This window comes from Furipterus horrens, unplaced genomic scaffold, assembly GCF_987537825.1.
Source record: "Furipterus horrens unplaced genomic scaffold, mFurHor1.1.pri manual_scaffold_8, whole genome shotgun sequence".
Lineage (NCBI taxonomy): Eukaryota > Metazoa > Chordata > Mammalia > Chiroptera > Furipteridae > Furipterus > Furipterus horrens.
In genome coordinates this window covers 89,444,195-89,459,786 of record NW_028327178.1, presented here as the reverse complement: position 1 = coordinate 89,459,786, position 15,592 = coordinate 89,444,195, and the positions used below count along the sequence as shown (strand labels likewise).

Below are 15,592 nucleotides of genomic sequence, written 5' to 3'. Positions count from 1 at the left end.
TTCATATGCAACCCATGTGGGACTGGCTTTATGATGACCAGAATAGTCACTGCTGAATATGCCCTTTATCCAGGTCATGGTAAATGCTGTTAAGGGAGCTCCTTTCACATGGACACCCATATAACATTGCTGCAAAACCAAAATACAGATTGGGAGGCCTTATCAAATTTGCTGTCACAGTTTTCCCTCCTGGGTATTACAGATGCTAATAAAAACATTAGGTTAATGAACAAGAGAATGAGGAGAGGCTGGTGGGGGTGGGGGCAGGGAGCTCAGGAACTCTTCCTAACAGGGCTGAAAATTTTAAATGGCTATTAAGAAATAAAGTGAATGAAGCAAATATTGATAAGATCCACACAAAGAGGAAACAAAGGAGAGATTCACATGACTCGTTCCAACAGGATAGAAATCTTTAAATGGTTGTTAATAAATGGGATAAACAAAACAAGCATTAATGGGGTTCAAATGAAGGTTTTAATGCAGCACTACCAAAAGTTGACTGAGACAAAAGGATCCCCTGATGATCCCCCAACATTAAAGGACTCCCAAACAAGTCTGTTCTATTTACTCTAGTTTGAAGAAAGTTAAAAAGCAGGAAGACAGAGATTACAATAAGAAACCTGACCCACAATCCATTGGAGCAGTGGTTAGGCAGATAAATCAAAATAAAGATTGAAAAAAGGGGGGTCAGGGTCTGCACCCCTATGTTCATTGGAGCATTATTTACAACAGCCAAGATATGGAAGCACCTAAGTGTCCATTGATGAACAAATGGATAAAGGAGATGTGGTACATATATACAATGGAATATTACTCAGTCATAAAAAACAATGAATCTTGCCATCTGCAACAACTCTGATGGACCTCGAAGGTATTTTGCTAAGTGAAATCAATCAGAGAAAGACAAATACCATATGTTTCACTTATATGTAGAATCTAAAAAGCAAAATAGATGAATAGACAAAAACAAACTCATATAGAGAACATTTTGATGGTTACCAGATGGGAGGAGGGGTTGAGGGAATAAATGAAAAAGGTAAAGGAATTAAGTATAAATTGCCAGTTAAAAAAAGAGTCATGGGATATAAAGTACAACATAGAGAATATAGTCAATAATATTGTAATAACTATGTAAAGTGTCAGGTACTAGACTTATCAGGATGATCACTTCATAAGTTATATATATGTCTAATCACTATGCTGTATACCTGAAACTAATATAATATTGTATGCCAACTGCCATAGAAAAATAAAAAAGTATTTAAAAATACAAATAATACCAAATCCTCAAAAAAAAAAAAAAAAAAGAAAAAAACAATCACAATAGCAATTTTTCTATTTAAAAAGGGGGGACAGGGTCCCTTGACTCCACCTCTTGTTTTGCACAAGAGTGGTTAAAATGGTCAAGTGATGGAGAAGAGAAGTTTCCAGGACTCCTTGATACAGAAGTCCCACAATCTGTGGTACCAAAAATCCATTGGTGAAGCCCTGATTTAGGCTTCAGTTAGAATGTGAAAATGTAATCGTTGATAGGATTGTGAAAATTGGAATGTTTAAGCAGGTATTATGTAAAATAGTTGTGTCCACTTTACCAGACTGTTACATTTTGCTGCTTTTAAGTTTCTCTCTTTGTCTTTAACCCTTGCCATTTTTTAAAACCTTTGTAACTTTAATTATGATATGTCTTGTTATAGGAACCTTTGGGTTCATCTTGTTTGGGATTCTCTGCACTTCCTATATTTGTATGTCTATTTTCTTCACCAGGTTAGTAAAGTTTTCCATTATTATTTTTTCAAATAGGTTTTCAATTCCTTGTTCTCTCTCTTCTCCTGGCAGCCCCATGATGTGAATGTTGGTAAGCCTGAAATTGTCCCAGCAGTCCTTTAAATTATCTTCATTGGTTTTTGTTTTTAACTCTTTTTTCTTTTTGCTGTTCTGATTGGTTGCTTTCTGCTTTCTTATCTTCCAAATCACTGATTGGATCCCCTCCTTCATCTGCTGTACTACCGATTCCTGTAATGTAGTCTTCATTTCAGTTAGTGTACTCTTCATTCCTGATGGGTTCTTGTTTATGTTTTCTGCCTCCGCTTTTTGTTTCCTATCTCTCTGTTGAAGTTTTCACTGAGTTCATCTACTCCCTCCCCTAAGTTCATTAAGCACCTTTATAACCAGTGTTTTGAACTCTGCATCTAATAGATTGCTTTCTCCATTTTATTTAGTCCTTTCTCTGGATATTTCTCCTGTTCTTTTAATTGGGGACATGTTTCTTTGTCTCCTCTTTTTGGCTGCTTCCCTGTGTTTGTTTCTATGTGTTACATAGAACTCTGGTGCCCTCTGAATCTTCCCCTTGAGTGTGTCATTTGTGGAGGTGGTTGGGTGGTGCTTCCAGGTGGTCTGAGGCTGTCCACTGAGTGCATTGGCTCCGGGGCCTCCCAGGAGCTGCAGGCAAAGGTCAGCTGCCACCTGTGCTGTGCCTGGGGCAACCCAACATAAGCTATAGAGCAATCTGAAGATGGCTGTTAGTTGTGCAGGGCTTAGAGGTGCCCCAGAGAGGCCAAGCTGCAAAGCAAGACTGGCTGCCTCTCATGCTGGGCCTGGGGTCACAAAGCAAGAAGTATAGGGTATGCGGAGACCAGATGTTTCTTGTTTGAAAACTTTTAGGAAAAGTCCACAGCCTGAGTCAAGACAGGCCACTTATATGGAAAAGCCACTGGAAAGACTTGGGTGGGCCTATAAGTTTGGTGAGGTGGAGTCTCAGAGAATCACCAGGGCAGAGTGAATGGTGTTAGCCAGGTTGTTGGAGATTCAGGTATGGCACCCGTCTGCTGGCTCTGCAAGAGGTCTCAGTAAAGGAATAATGGCCTCTGCCAGCATTTCTGCCTGGGACAAAGCTGCCCCTTTAGCCCTCACCCTGATGCCAGGCAATTCAGTACCTCTCTATATGTCCCTGGTGTCTTTTGAGCTGCTGCCCCAGTGCTGAATCTCAGAGCAAATGAGTCCAAGTAAGTCCATGTATGGGCCCTTTAAGATGAATGCCTGGGACTCCAGAAGCCCTGGTCTCACTCAGCCACAATCCCCACTGGTTTTAACTTCCAGTAGCAATAGGGACCTCTCTTCCCAGCACTAGAACCCAGACTGGGGGGCCTGGTGTGGAGGTGGGACTCCTCACTCCTCAGAGTGGGGCAACTCTGCAGCTGAGATATCCATCTTGACTTTTATCAGCTATACGTGGGTATGGGACCAGCCTATGCCAAGTTTCTCTCTCTTTTATAAGTTTCAGTGTGCTTCTTCTTTATATCCTTAGTTTTAGGACTTCTGTTCAGCTAGACTTCAGGTGGTTCTAAATGATGGTTGTTCAATAATTTAGTTGTAATTTTGGTGTGGTTGTGGGAGGATGAAAGTACCACATTTACCTCCTCTGCCGTCTTGACCAGAAGCACAGATGTTTCTTTTTCAAAGATTAAATCATACTAGATGCATACCTTGTGGCCTGTATTGTTACATTTTGATCATTTTTAATGACTGTATAGTGTCCTATTATAACCTATAGTCTATTGTATCTATGTTTTACCATCATTTAGATTGCTTTCGGTTTTCTGCTATTAAAAGCATTGTTCAGACAAACCTCTTCGTATACTTGCTCAATTATTTACATTGGACAAAAGCCCAAGGAATAGTTTCTGAACCAAAAGGTAGGCACTTTTTAAGATTTCTGACATATATTGTCAAATTGCTCTGCAAAAGTGTTACCAATTAACACTCCCATCAACAATGCAAGAGAACACTAATTTCCCCACATCCTCACCAGCACTGGCTGAAAAGCAGTTTTAAAGATGGGGCACAATGAACTGATATCATCTTTGTTCTGCCTCTCTTCCCCTTAACAGCCTAGAATACAGGTGCCCAATAAATCAATCCAGGCTGCAGACCAGTAGACGTTCTGATCTAATCTGATCGATCTGAGTGGCCAAGACCTCTCCTTCTGGCTCACTGCCAAGTATCCTGGCATCATGTGGATCCTATAAAGGCAACAGCCCCAGGCACATTATACAAAGGACCCCAGCTCCTTGAAATCTCCACCTGCTCTCCAAGCCATTCCTTCAGCCATGAAGCTCCTGCTCCTGGTCTTTGCAGCCCTTGGATTCCTGGTGACTCCAGGTAAACTGGGTGGAGGAGGGAAGAGGAGAGCCTGTGGCCCAGGAACACTAGCAGATGTGGTCGCTCTGGTGACAGACAAGCCAGGTTGGAAGGAGGCAGGGCTCACCCCACGGAGTTCCAACTTAACTAAGGTAGGGATCTCCCTACATCCCACTGGTCTCATACCCCATACGCATCCACCACCCTACACAACCTTGTACAAAATAAAACCAGTTCCCAAAACCTTTTTCCTGTTCTGAAATGAGAGTCAACCTCAACCTGACCCAAAATATCTCTCCTCACTTTATGTGCTCTCCCTATATATAAGTTTCTAAGATGCTGAAGAGAGATGCATCTCTCTTCACCATTTTCATCCTTTGAGATCAGCGCTCTGAGGTGAGAATGAGCCTGGGAGGAAGAGATTTAGGGATCCCACCCCAATGCCCAACAGAGGCCTGGCAGGCAGGGAGATGAGACCTATTGGTAAGTTCACACAGGATACCAAACAAAGTGCTCAGCTCAAACCCTGGATGAGGAGAGAATGAAGAACCAAAGAGAGAAAGAAATCAGAGAGCCAGGCATTGGGTGTGAAGACAGCCAGAGGAGGAGGGTCTTCAGAAGATACAAGTGCTGTGAGCCGAAGGCAGACACAGCTGAGATAAAGCCCCCAGATTTAACCAGAACGTGGTCTCTGGTGCTAGGCAGTGTCTGAATGCAAAAAAATATATATATACATATATTTTTAAATAAACTGTTGGTAGTAGCCATTAGTCACCCTTTAATGCTCTTGGGAATGTTGTGATTTTTTTTTTTTTTGCCCTGAATTGACTGATATTACAGCTTTATATTCCCTAAGAACAAATGAAGCAGAAACACCATAAAAGGGGAGGCTGTGAGATGAGTTAGAATAGCCCCAGTTCCTCATTTTTTGTGTTCATGTGCCTCCCTGACAATAAAGACCTGGCTCTCCTCACTCCTTCATTCTCACCCATAGCAAAATTACAGGCCTTCACGAGCTGCAAAAATGCAGATACTGGCAAAGAGAAAGAGCTCCTCAGAGTTCCCAGATGATGTCGATCAAGGGAGACTGTGTCTGCTCTTCACAGCCCTTCCCAAGTCTCATTCATCAGATATCTCAAGCATACATCTCAGAATAAAGTCAAATGCCCCTATCTGGCCCCAACCCCTTGGTGGTTCCTACACTGCTTCTAACTTGATTTCTCTGGTCCTTTCCTCTCCTTGCAGCCAGCGGGGGCGGGACAAGCTGTGGGCGTAAGCTCCCCGGACACTGCAGGCTGCACTGTGGCTCCCTGGAAAGACCTATGTTCATGTGTGACAGGTACAAACAATGTTGTGTCAAGAACCAAGTGATGCCAGAGCCCATCTTGCCACCATCTGACCATAAATCTAAGCACCCATGCAGAAAAGCCCCCAAAGGCCAAAGCAAGAAGCCAGGAGTGCCTACAACACCAAAAACACTATCATCTCCAAGAACTCAGAACTCTATCACCTCTCCAAAAATTGAGGCTTCCTCCTCCTGGGTCTTCTTATGACCAACTTCAAAGCTCCTGTCTTCTACATCAGTTTGCCATTTACTTAAAAATTAATTTGGAGTATCTGTCCTATATGAATTACTGCCATGTGGATTCATCCACAGGGTATATGTCAGTTTGGGTCCTCCAAGAGCAATACCAAGACAGAATTAGACGTGAAAAGATTCCCTGAGGAGAAACACTGTGATGGACAAAGGTGAGAGGGAAGAGTAGGCAAGTGGAGCCTTCAGGCTGCCATGCTGGTCTGATACTTGCACAAGGAGAGAGGACAGAAGGAGGACTGGATAGAAGGAGCCTGAGACTGCAGATCTGGGTGTAAAGATAAAGGGATTAAGCAAAAACAAAACTCATAGACACAGACAACAGTGTGGTGATTACCAGAGAGAAAGGGGGGTGGGTGTAGGTAGAAGAGGGTAAAGGGCAAGAAATGGTGATAGGAGACTTGACTTTGCGTGGTGAGTACCTATTACAATATACTGATGATGTAGTATAGAACTGTACACTTGAAATCTATGTAATTTTATTAATCCATGTCACCCCAATTAATTCAATAAAAAGTTTAAATATATTCAAAGAAAAAGATGAGAGACAACTCGGGTTCCCAGTGTCCTGTTTATTGCCTCAGCAGGATGAGAGAGAATGGCCGAGCACCCAGGACCTGTCATCACAAGCTCACAGACTGGCAAGTCTCATAATGTAGGACGTCAGCCATGTGCTCTATTGTGCCCCGTCATTGGGTCATTTTCCTAAAATGGGGGCGTTTTTTCCATAGCAATGCAAGTGTCACTGCTGAAACCTAGCTTTCCAATAGATAGAGCCACTTCACCCATTCAGTAATTTAAGAAATAATTATTGAGCACCACCTGTGTGCCAGGTCCTGTTCTCTATCGTACGGGTAGCAATAAACAAGGAAGACAAATTGCTTACGCTCATGCAACTTACATTATGGTTGAGGGAATCAGATAACAAACACAACTGGGCAAAACAAATGTGTAATATCAGATAGTCAACACCGCTCTAAAGAAAGTAAAACAGGGAGAACTACCCGAGACATGGTAGTCAGGCAAGACCTCCCTGAGGAAGGAAACTTGGACTAAGAGGGTATGGAGGCGACTCAACTGCATGAAGACCTAGAGAGAAGTATTCAGATCAGTGGACCAGCCACTGCAAAGACTGAGCAGGAAGAAGCTTGTGTGGCGGGAGTAAGGAAGCTAATGGGTCTAAGAAATGGGGACAGAAGAACAGTGAGATGAGGCTGGAGGCCGGTTCAGGTGGACAGGGAGCAAGGAATAGCAATGCGTGCAAAACAAAGACCTCTCACTTGCACACCGATAGCCAAAATAATCACCAACTGTGAATTCTACGATTAGACACGCCACTGGGGATTTGCAAACTGGGGATCCATTCCATTCCCCAGGAGCCGGACTTTTTAAAGTCATTCACAGGTTAATTTTATTTGCCCTTTACCGCCATCTTCTGGTTATACTCGGCATGCTCACGCCAAGTCGACACAATGGCTTAACGCAGGCATCTACTGGACCGTGACTCAGTGCCCAGAGCCTAACCAAAACCCTCCTAATTCCTACTGGTGTGCTAAACTAGATTTAGATCAGGGAACTTCACAAGATACACAGAGATGGGCCTTAGAACAAGAAATGTACATTTACTGGATTAGCTATGAGTGCCAGAATGGACTTTTCAAACATCCCCTACTAAAGTTTAGAAATAATGCCTGGTCGTCTAATTAAAGTGCATGCGTTATGCTAGCTCACAGCCTTTATTAAATTCTCCACTTTGGGGGCTAACATTAAGAGATTCACTGTTAGGAAAACATACTGGAGAGAATGCTGAGTGTGGCTGTATAAACTTTCACAAATAAATATCTCAGATCAAAAGTTCTAAGTACTCAGTCACACAAAAGGCTCTTTGAAATAAGCCCATGACAAGATGTTCAACATCTTTAGTCATTAGGGAAATGCAAATCAAAACTACAATGAGATACTTCATACCTATTAGGATTGTTATTTTAAAAAAGTGAACAGTGTGAATAAGGATATGGAGAAATTGGAACCCTCGTGGGAAAGTAAAATGGTAGCTTTCTGCAGCCAAGGCAAACCCTAAAGGGCCTGACAGCTGAAGGCCACCCGCCACAGCACCACCAGTAACTGGAGCAGCATGTCCTTGCTTGAAGGGGGATCTGGATGGCACATCTCCAGGTCCACCACAGAAGAGCATGTAGTGGGGAACTGCCTCACTGAGTATCAGGTTGTGTGATGTCCATACATAGCCGCAGTGAGGCAGTGGACAGACAGCTAGACTAGAAGAGAGACGGACATCTGCAACGAAGGCCAAGCAAGTTCCCAAGTGCATCAAACTCAAGGAGTCTCCCCTCTACACTGGCCCCGGTCTTAACAGGTCTGGGCACAAACTGGGAGGTAACCTGGGCTTCCATTGCACCAGGGATGGGATGGCCGGAGTCACAGAACGATGGAGATTCAGGCAGGGGGTCAGTGTGGCATTTCTTGAGAAGTTCTGAGCCCCGGGTGCAGTCAGCACAGCTGCTCTTATGTTAATTCAAAGGCCATTGCTACCACACCTTCTTACAAGGGAACCCCCAGGCACTGGCAAAGAGCAAATGCAAACCAGCTTTATTGGTAAAAGAAATGGCAGACTTGACTGGAAGTTCCCAGTTGGCCCAAGCAGTAGCACCAAACCAAAAGGAGGAGGAGGGCAGAAGGGAGGGAGGGAGTGAAGGGGTTGGGGGAGGCAGATGAGGAGGATCTAAATGGGGATGTGGTCTTTGAAGGAGAAGACTCAAGGCTCCATGTATATGGAAGGGAGCAGAGAAGGAAGGGCGGCCATGGCCCCGCCATCTAGAAGGGTAGCAGCTCTTCCACAGGGATGTTGAGTGTGACATCCATGTCTGGGGTGCACCTGGTAGGAAAAAGCAAAGAGGGGTGTGAGAGGCCAAGTAGGGGTGCCAGAGTTGCAGGGTGGGGGAGCACATCCTCAGGGTAGCCCTGTTCTTTAGAAGACAGGTACTTATTTGGGGAGCCCCATCTGAAAACACATCGGCAACCTCACAACCCAGCTGTGTAAGGGCGCGCCCACACATACGCACGCATGCACGCACCCCTGCACACTCAAAAATGAAAAAGAAATGGGTTTCGCAGGACTGATGTTCCCCTACTGAGGCCTAAGGTCAAGAGAGAGCAGGAACTCAGTTCTAAAAAGCTGGGGCCCCATAGGTCAAACACTCTGGAGTCGGATGACTCGTTTGGAAACCTGGCTCCGTGTCACCATGAGCATCTTATTTTCCCTCTCAGAACCTCACTCCTCCAGTTGGCACCTATGCAACTCACTATGTGACAGATCCCAGGTGGGCCTCAGTTTCCTCATCTGCCAAAGGGGGGTAATAATCCAACCTCAGTCACGGGTAGGAGGATTAAATGAGATCATGCTGGCCTATTTTAAGTGCTCAATAAGTGACAGGCATTATTCTTTCCATACAAGTAGCAAGAGGAATGGGTCCCCGCTAGGCTGAGACAGCTGCAAAATGATCACGTACTTGGGTCTCCGAAGCAGAACATCTGCAAACACAATCTCTCGGGGTTCCTGGATCTGGCCTTGGAGCTCTTCCACCTCGGCCCTTAACTTGGGTATTTCCTGCTCAAACTGGTTGGCAAACTGAGAGAGGAACAGCAGGGGAAACTGAGAAGCCAAATGCCCCCAACCAAAGGGAGGAAAGGGCAAAAATAAACAAGGAGTAAAGACACTTAGAGAAATGGCCTGGGCTTTGTCCCCGGGATTCCTGGGACTCCAGAGAGGGGCCTCTCTGGCAGGGCAGGGCTGGCTCACAAGTTAGTGACAATGTTCGATGGTCCTAAGAAAAGTGAAGGGATGGTGGAGACATTGCAAAGCAGGGGGGAAGTGCTTGATAATGAAGATTAATGAGGGCTGGCGGAGATGGTGAAGGCCACTCATCCAGGTAACTGATGATGGTGCAAGATAATGAAAATTAAGAGGTGATGATGGTGAAGTTCATTAACAAAGGTAATGAGTGACACTCAAGACAAGAACTAAGGGGTGAAGCTAGGGGGTGGCTAGTGACAGTAAAGTGATGGTTGAGTGGGCGATGCTTGGTGGTATCACTAATGGGTCATGCCCAGTGATGACAGTTTATAAGGAAAGGCCCAGGCCACCACAAATCCGCTTCTCAGATGAATGACAGGTGACAGTCATGGCACCAGCAAGGAGAAAGGCCAACACCAGGCTCCCAAGACCTCCTGAGGGCACCAGATCAGGACAAGCTTGACACCCACAGGCCCTAAGGACAGCCCACCCTCTGCTCCCTCACAGAGGGACCATAATGTCCTTGCCCACTCACTTCTCTGAATTTGTCCGTGTGTTTCACCGTGTTACAGTTTTCCCATGTCTTCTGCAGAAGAACCTTCTGATGGGGTTGCTGGGTTTTCTGTAAATGAAGGAGTGTCTGGCTCCCCCGTGCCTCTCCCTGGGCAGCAGTGCATGATAGAGGCTGTTGGAGGTGCAGGGGGCCTAGAGGCAGAGGATGGGGAAGAAAGCGGGACCGGATGGAGGACCTGGATACCCACCACGGCAGCTGGCTACTCACCACGGCAGCTGGCTACTCACCACCACCAGAGAGCTCAGAAGCTTTTTTCTCTTCATTTGAATCTGATTAGACAGAGACTCCAGGGCCATTTTGCGCATCTCATTGAAGTCATCCACCTCATCCTGGGGGCCATCAGGAGCAAGATGGCCACAAGCCCTGCCCCCCACCACCACCACCGGTACGACAGGGCAAAGCCAGAGGCTCACCTACCTGCTGGTTGGCCTTCACCTGCTGCAACTGGCACACAAGGTTGGCAATACGGACAGACTTGACAGGATACTCATGGTCCATGTAAGTGCTCAGGAAGTTCACTTTCTCCTGAGTCTTCTTGATCTTGGCATTTAGCTGCTCCACCTGCTGCTTCAGGGCTGGAGAAATCAGGAGGAACAGGAGGCAGGATCCTCCCTCAAGGACCCCGTCCCAGGAGATCCAGGAGGCAAAGCTCTCCCTGGCCAACAAATTGGGTTCTGGGCTGAAGCAAGTTCACACAAGGCTGGGAGGTGGTCAAAAGTTAAGGCCCGAGAGAGTCTTTTACTCTCGCAGAAGAATCAATACAGGGTAGGAAAGAGAAACTAAGCTGGTTGCAAGATCCTGAGACAGTCCCAGCTCTACCACTGACTTGCTCTGTGACCCTCACCAAGACCATCCCTCCCTGGACTTCAGTCTCCTCATACACCCACCCCTCAACACAACAAGGGATGACACTGGCTCCCAAGACACAACCACAGCAGGATTAAGACAAAGTCTATCCTGCCATCTTCCTCAGAGTGAATCCCCAGTATCTGGAGCTGTCTGACACACTGTCCCTCTGCTCAGGGTAAAGAAGCCACAGGCTCAGCTAGATAAATGCCTAGAGACCTGGCCCAGGCACTGACCCACAGAACGACCTTGGCAGGAAGCAGAGACAGGCTTAGACTGAACTCTGGCTCCTAGCTGTACAACCTTTGGCAAGCTACTTCACTTCTCTTAGTCTCAGTTTCCTCATCTGTAAAATGGAAGAATATTCCCTGCCTCACAGGTAGTTGTAATGACTGAGCGTGTGCCCATAAAAATGAAGACACATGGGGCCTGGAAATGCTAAATGCTCCATAAGCAAGCCATTAGCTCTGGATCTTTTTGCCTAAGAAGGGAGCTGATAGGTCTGATGGTTCCAGGACAGTAGGTAGAAGGTGAATGACCTGCAGATGACCATCAGAGGGCCAGGTAAAGGTCAAGAAGCTTTTCACATGGATGCTTACAGCTCATCTTGGATTCCTCCTTCTCCTTCCACTCCTGCAGCTCACGCATCATCTGCTGCAGCTTCTTCTTGTTGGAGTACCCCAAGATGTGGACGATGGTCTGTGGGAGTGGTAAGTGTCAGCTAGCCCCACCGAGCACATGGCCGCTTGAAGGACTCAGCACTGCCCTAGAGAAGTCCCCAAACCCAAACCCACTCCCAGGCCCAGGAACCTTTCCAGAGGTCAGAAAGCAGTCACCTACTCTCCTACCCCCCTCCCTAAGTTCCCCTTTACTACCACCCACTCCAGCCAGTGACCCCACCACACACCCAGGCACACAGGCCCAAACCCAGGCAACAGTGTCTACTCTCCTCTGTCACCCAGAACGTTACCACGTGGTATGGATTTTATACCCCCAACTGCTCTCAGAGCCATGCCTTTCTTCTCTCCCCACTGCCACTCTCTTACTCAAGCTTTCTTCATCTCCTGTCTGAAATATGACAATAGCTACCCCTCAGTGGTCCTCTCCTTTGACTAATTCTCCCCACAGCAGTCAGATTATGTTGCTTTAAAAAACAGCAACCTTGTCCCTCTCCTATTTGAAACACTCCAATGACTCCCCTCTGCCCTATAAACAAGGCCCTCCTCCATGTGACCTGAGTCAATCTTCTCTCTCTCTGGTCCCTTCCTCATACCTATTGTCTAGCCACACTAAGCAGCAGGTGGCTCCCCGGCTATGCTCCTTCTCACCCCAGGCCCTTAGTACCCATTTCCACTGCCTGGGACACTCACCTGCTCTCTACCAGTTAGTACCTATGGCTGCATGTTTCAACCCAAGCATCACTTTCTCCAGGAAGCCTTCCTGATCCTCCCATATCTGGGTTAGAGAGCCCGGCTAAGCTCCAAGTTCATCCCTAACAGAGTACACCCAAATGTCTTTCTAACTGCCTGTGACCCCCTAGAATGAGAGCTAGATGTGGACAAGGTGTTCCACTGATCAGTGTTCCCCAGAGACCTACAGGAAATACTCAGGATTAAAAAATGAATGGATCAATGACAGAAAATCAGATAATGACTTTGTCTAGGTATGGAGAACATTCTAACTTTCCTTGGGTTGAATAACTGTATGTTCCCCCACCCCACCCCAAATTCATCTATTGAAGCCCTAACCCCAAATGTGACTGTATTTGGAGATAAGGCCTTTAGGAAGGTAATTAAGGATAAATGAGTCAAAAGGGTAGGGCCCTAATCTAATAGGACTGGTGTCCTTATAAGAAGAGGAAGAGAAGCCAGAGATCTCCCCCTCCATGTGAGCACAGAGAAAAGGCCGTGTGAGGACACAGCAAGAAGATAGTGTCTACACTCCAGGAGAGACCTCACCAGACATCACCCCTGCTGGCATCTTGACCTTAGACTTCCAGCCTCTAGAACTATGAGAAATAAATTGAGGTAGTTTAAGCCAATATTTCTGTGGTATTTTGTTATGGCAGCCCAAGAAGACCAACCAACTTCCTAAAACTTAATTTTCTCTTCATCTCACAGGCTCCAGTGAGCTCAGTCTCTCTTCTTCCTGGGCAAACTGCAGTCAGAGAGGGGAATCACTTCTCTATTAAACCACTTTCTCTGACTCTTCCTCAGGCCAAGACCCTGGGTCCCCTGTGAACCTTCAGTCTCTCACCACAGCTTCACCTAGCCTCTCCTAGGGGAGGCTGAGGACATTCCCCGGGCTCTCTGCAGGGATCGGAAGTGCCACCACTGGATGAGGGGGGTAATCACAGCTGGTACAAGGAACACAGATCCTGGTGCCAGACTGCATGGGCTCAAATCCCAACTCCAACCCTTGCTAGCTGGGTGACCTTGAAAGTAACCGTGAGCAAGTCACCTAGCCTGTGTTTCCATTTCTTCATATGTAAAATAGAGACAATAATAATGCCCACCCCATCACCTGTTGTGAGGATACTTGAGTATATATACAAAGCACTTAGTATTATACTGTATAAGTATTTGCTGCTTCTGGTGGTGATGGCAGCTACTTTCTCTTGTATACCTACTGAGTACCAAGTACAAACCCACCCCTTTAAAATGGGTACTATTGAGCCCTATTTCACAGAGCTCCGAGGTTAACTCAAAGCCTCTAAGCTAATAGGTACTGACGTTAGGATGAGCCCCGCCAATCCCGGTCTGATTTCAAAGTCCTGGTAGCTGTGCAACCGGCCGGGAGACGCCAGGAGAGGGCGCCAGAGCGCTCAGGAGTGAGGCACGGTGGGCAGGTCCGAGGCGCAGAGGGCAGGGGAAGGGGCTGCAGGGCCACGCATGAGGCCTCACCCCAAAGATGTCCTGCTTCTGCAGCATCCCGCGCATTTTTAGGGCTGAGCTGTCCTCCATGTCCTGGATGGTCTTGATCAGCTCCTGATTGAACTTGGTGAGGAAGGCCTCCTGGTCGCGGAGCTCCTGGAGTGAGGTCTGCTGGGTCCTCAGCAGCATCTGTGAGGGGAGGGAAGAGGATGGGAGGCGGTATTGCGCCAGGCGGCCGGAGCTTCCCGGAGCCTGAGGACCACTTCCCTCCCGTCGCACACACGCCTCCTAGTGGCCTCGACTGGTAACTGCGACCCGTGCTGGGAGGCGGCTCCCCATTGTCTCCGGATCAGAGCACCTCCAACTATTTCATCCATTCTGAAATGCCCATTTTCCTATAATTTTACACCTCTGATGTGGGGATGCAGCTTACAGTTGGTGCGTGTCACAATCTAATCGACATATTTTATCAGTGGGTAAATAAAATAAAGGTACGCTTTATTATTAATGGCTCCCTATAGAATCGGTGAAATATAGTAGTAAAATTCATAATAATAGAAAACGCCCCAGATAGGTAAAAAAGGTGGCAGAGGTGATGGCCATGTCTGGAGGAGAAGCAGGGAGGCAGACTGAATGATAATCCCAAACATTTCTCATCAGGCAGCTGAACTGAGCACTCATCCCTTTTATATAACGCCCCTGTGGAAATAGTGAGGGTCTAGGGGCATAAGTCACATCCAGCAGGTACACAAAATCTGCAGTAACACCAACAACAACTGTTGAGGACCTACTGTGTGTCTTCACACCGTGCCTCATTCAGCACATGGAACACGGTATCAGTTCATCCTCTAACAACCCTGTTTACTAACTCAGTTGTACTGATAGATCTAAGTTCAGACAGGTTAAGTGACTTGCCCCAAGTCACACAGCCAGGAAGCAGGGGCACAGGAACTGGAAAGGCAGACTTCTTACTCCCAGTGTGTCTGTCTTTTCCCTACACTAAGACAAGGAGCTGAGTGGGCTTAAAGCTGCAAGGCATGGCTGAACCTCAAAGTGATTAAGACTTGGATGTCAGGCCAAGACATGCTATGTTTCAAATCTCAGCTCTGTCACTTGTCACCTAAAGGAAACTGGGCAAGTTAAGCTCTCAGAGCCCCACTGTACTCATTTCAAACACGGATAACTAATATTCACTTCAGAGAGCTGCTGTTAAAAAAAAAAAAATTATTGCGATCATAGTCAAAATCAAGCCACTTAGTGGCAATGCCTCGCACACTCGGTGTGCACCAGTGAACAGGAGCTGATACTGCTCTCACCAGCTCCAACTCTCCACCTCTGCCATGCCTGTGTGCTCTCTTCTTTATTCCTTCTCTTTGTCCTTATTTCTCTGTCCTTTGCTAGAACCCTCCCACCTAACTATCCCTCAGCTCCCATATTTCTCATATAATAAGAGTAATAGGGCAAACCTATGGAGTACTTATTATGTGCCTGAAGCTGTCTTGAGCACGTTACACACACTGCGTCACTTGGCACTATTATTAGCCCCACCTTATAGAAGCAGAAACTGAGGGTCAGAGGGATTCAGCAAGTTACCTGAGGTCACTCCACTTATCTTGCTTCCACATCTCCACACCAAAATATCTCCAAATATGGCCCACAGGAACTAGAGGTATTTTGTGGAAAATGCTCATCTCAGGCCCACTGAGCCAGCATTGCTGGGGTTACCACCAGGGATCTGTACTTTTTTTTTTTTAAGT

The 15,592-nt window shown here is 46.5% G+C and overlaps 1 protein-coding gene across 3 annotated transcripts in view; it reads right to left on the bottom strand.

Moving 5' to 3' along the window:
• Positions 1-8,323: 8,323 nt before the first annotated feature.
• The window catches only part of CUNH20orf96 (chromosome unknown C20orf96 homolog), a 44,087-nt gene continuing 36,818 nt past the window's right edge, over positions 8,324-15,592 (bottom strand). For all 3 annotated transcript variants that reach the window (XM_090286184.1, XM_090286185.1, XM_090286186.1), the window contains 7 exons: positions 13,866-14,024; positions 11,562-11,661; positions 10,534-10,691; positions 10,344-10,445; positions 10,078-10,164; positions 9,259-9,377; positions 8,324-8,624 (listed from right to left, as the gene is read on the bottom strand). In XM_090286184.1, coding sequence (XP_090142310.1) covers positions 8,564-8,624; positions 9,259-9,377; positions 10,078-10,164; positions 10,344-10,445; positions 10,534-10,691; positions 11,562-11,661; positions 13,866-14,024 — 786 coding nt within the window. In that variant the 3' untranslated portion in view covers positions 8,324-8,563. The remainder of the gene's footprint in view (positions 8,625-9,258; positions 9,378-10,077; positions 10,165-10,343; positions 10,446-10,533; positions 10,692-11,561; positions 11,662-13,865; positions 14,025-15,592) is intronic.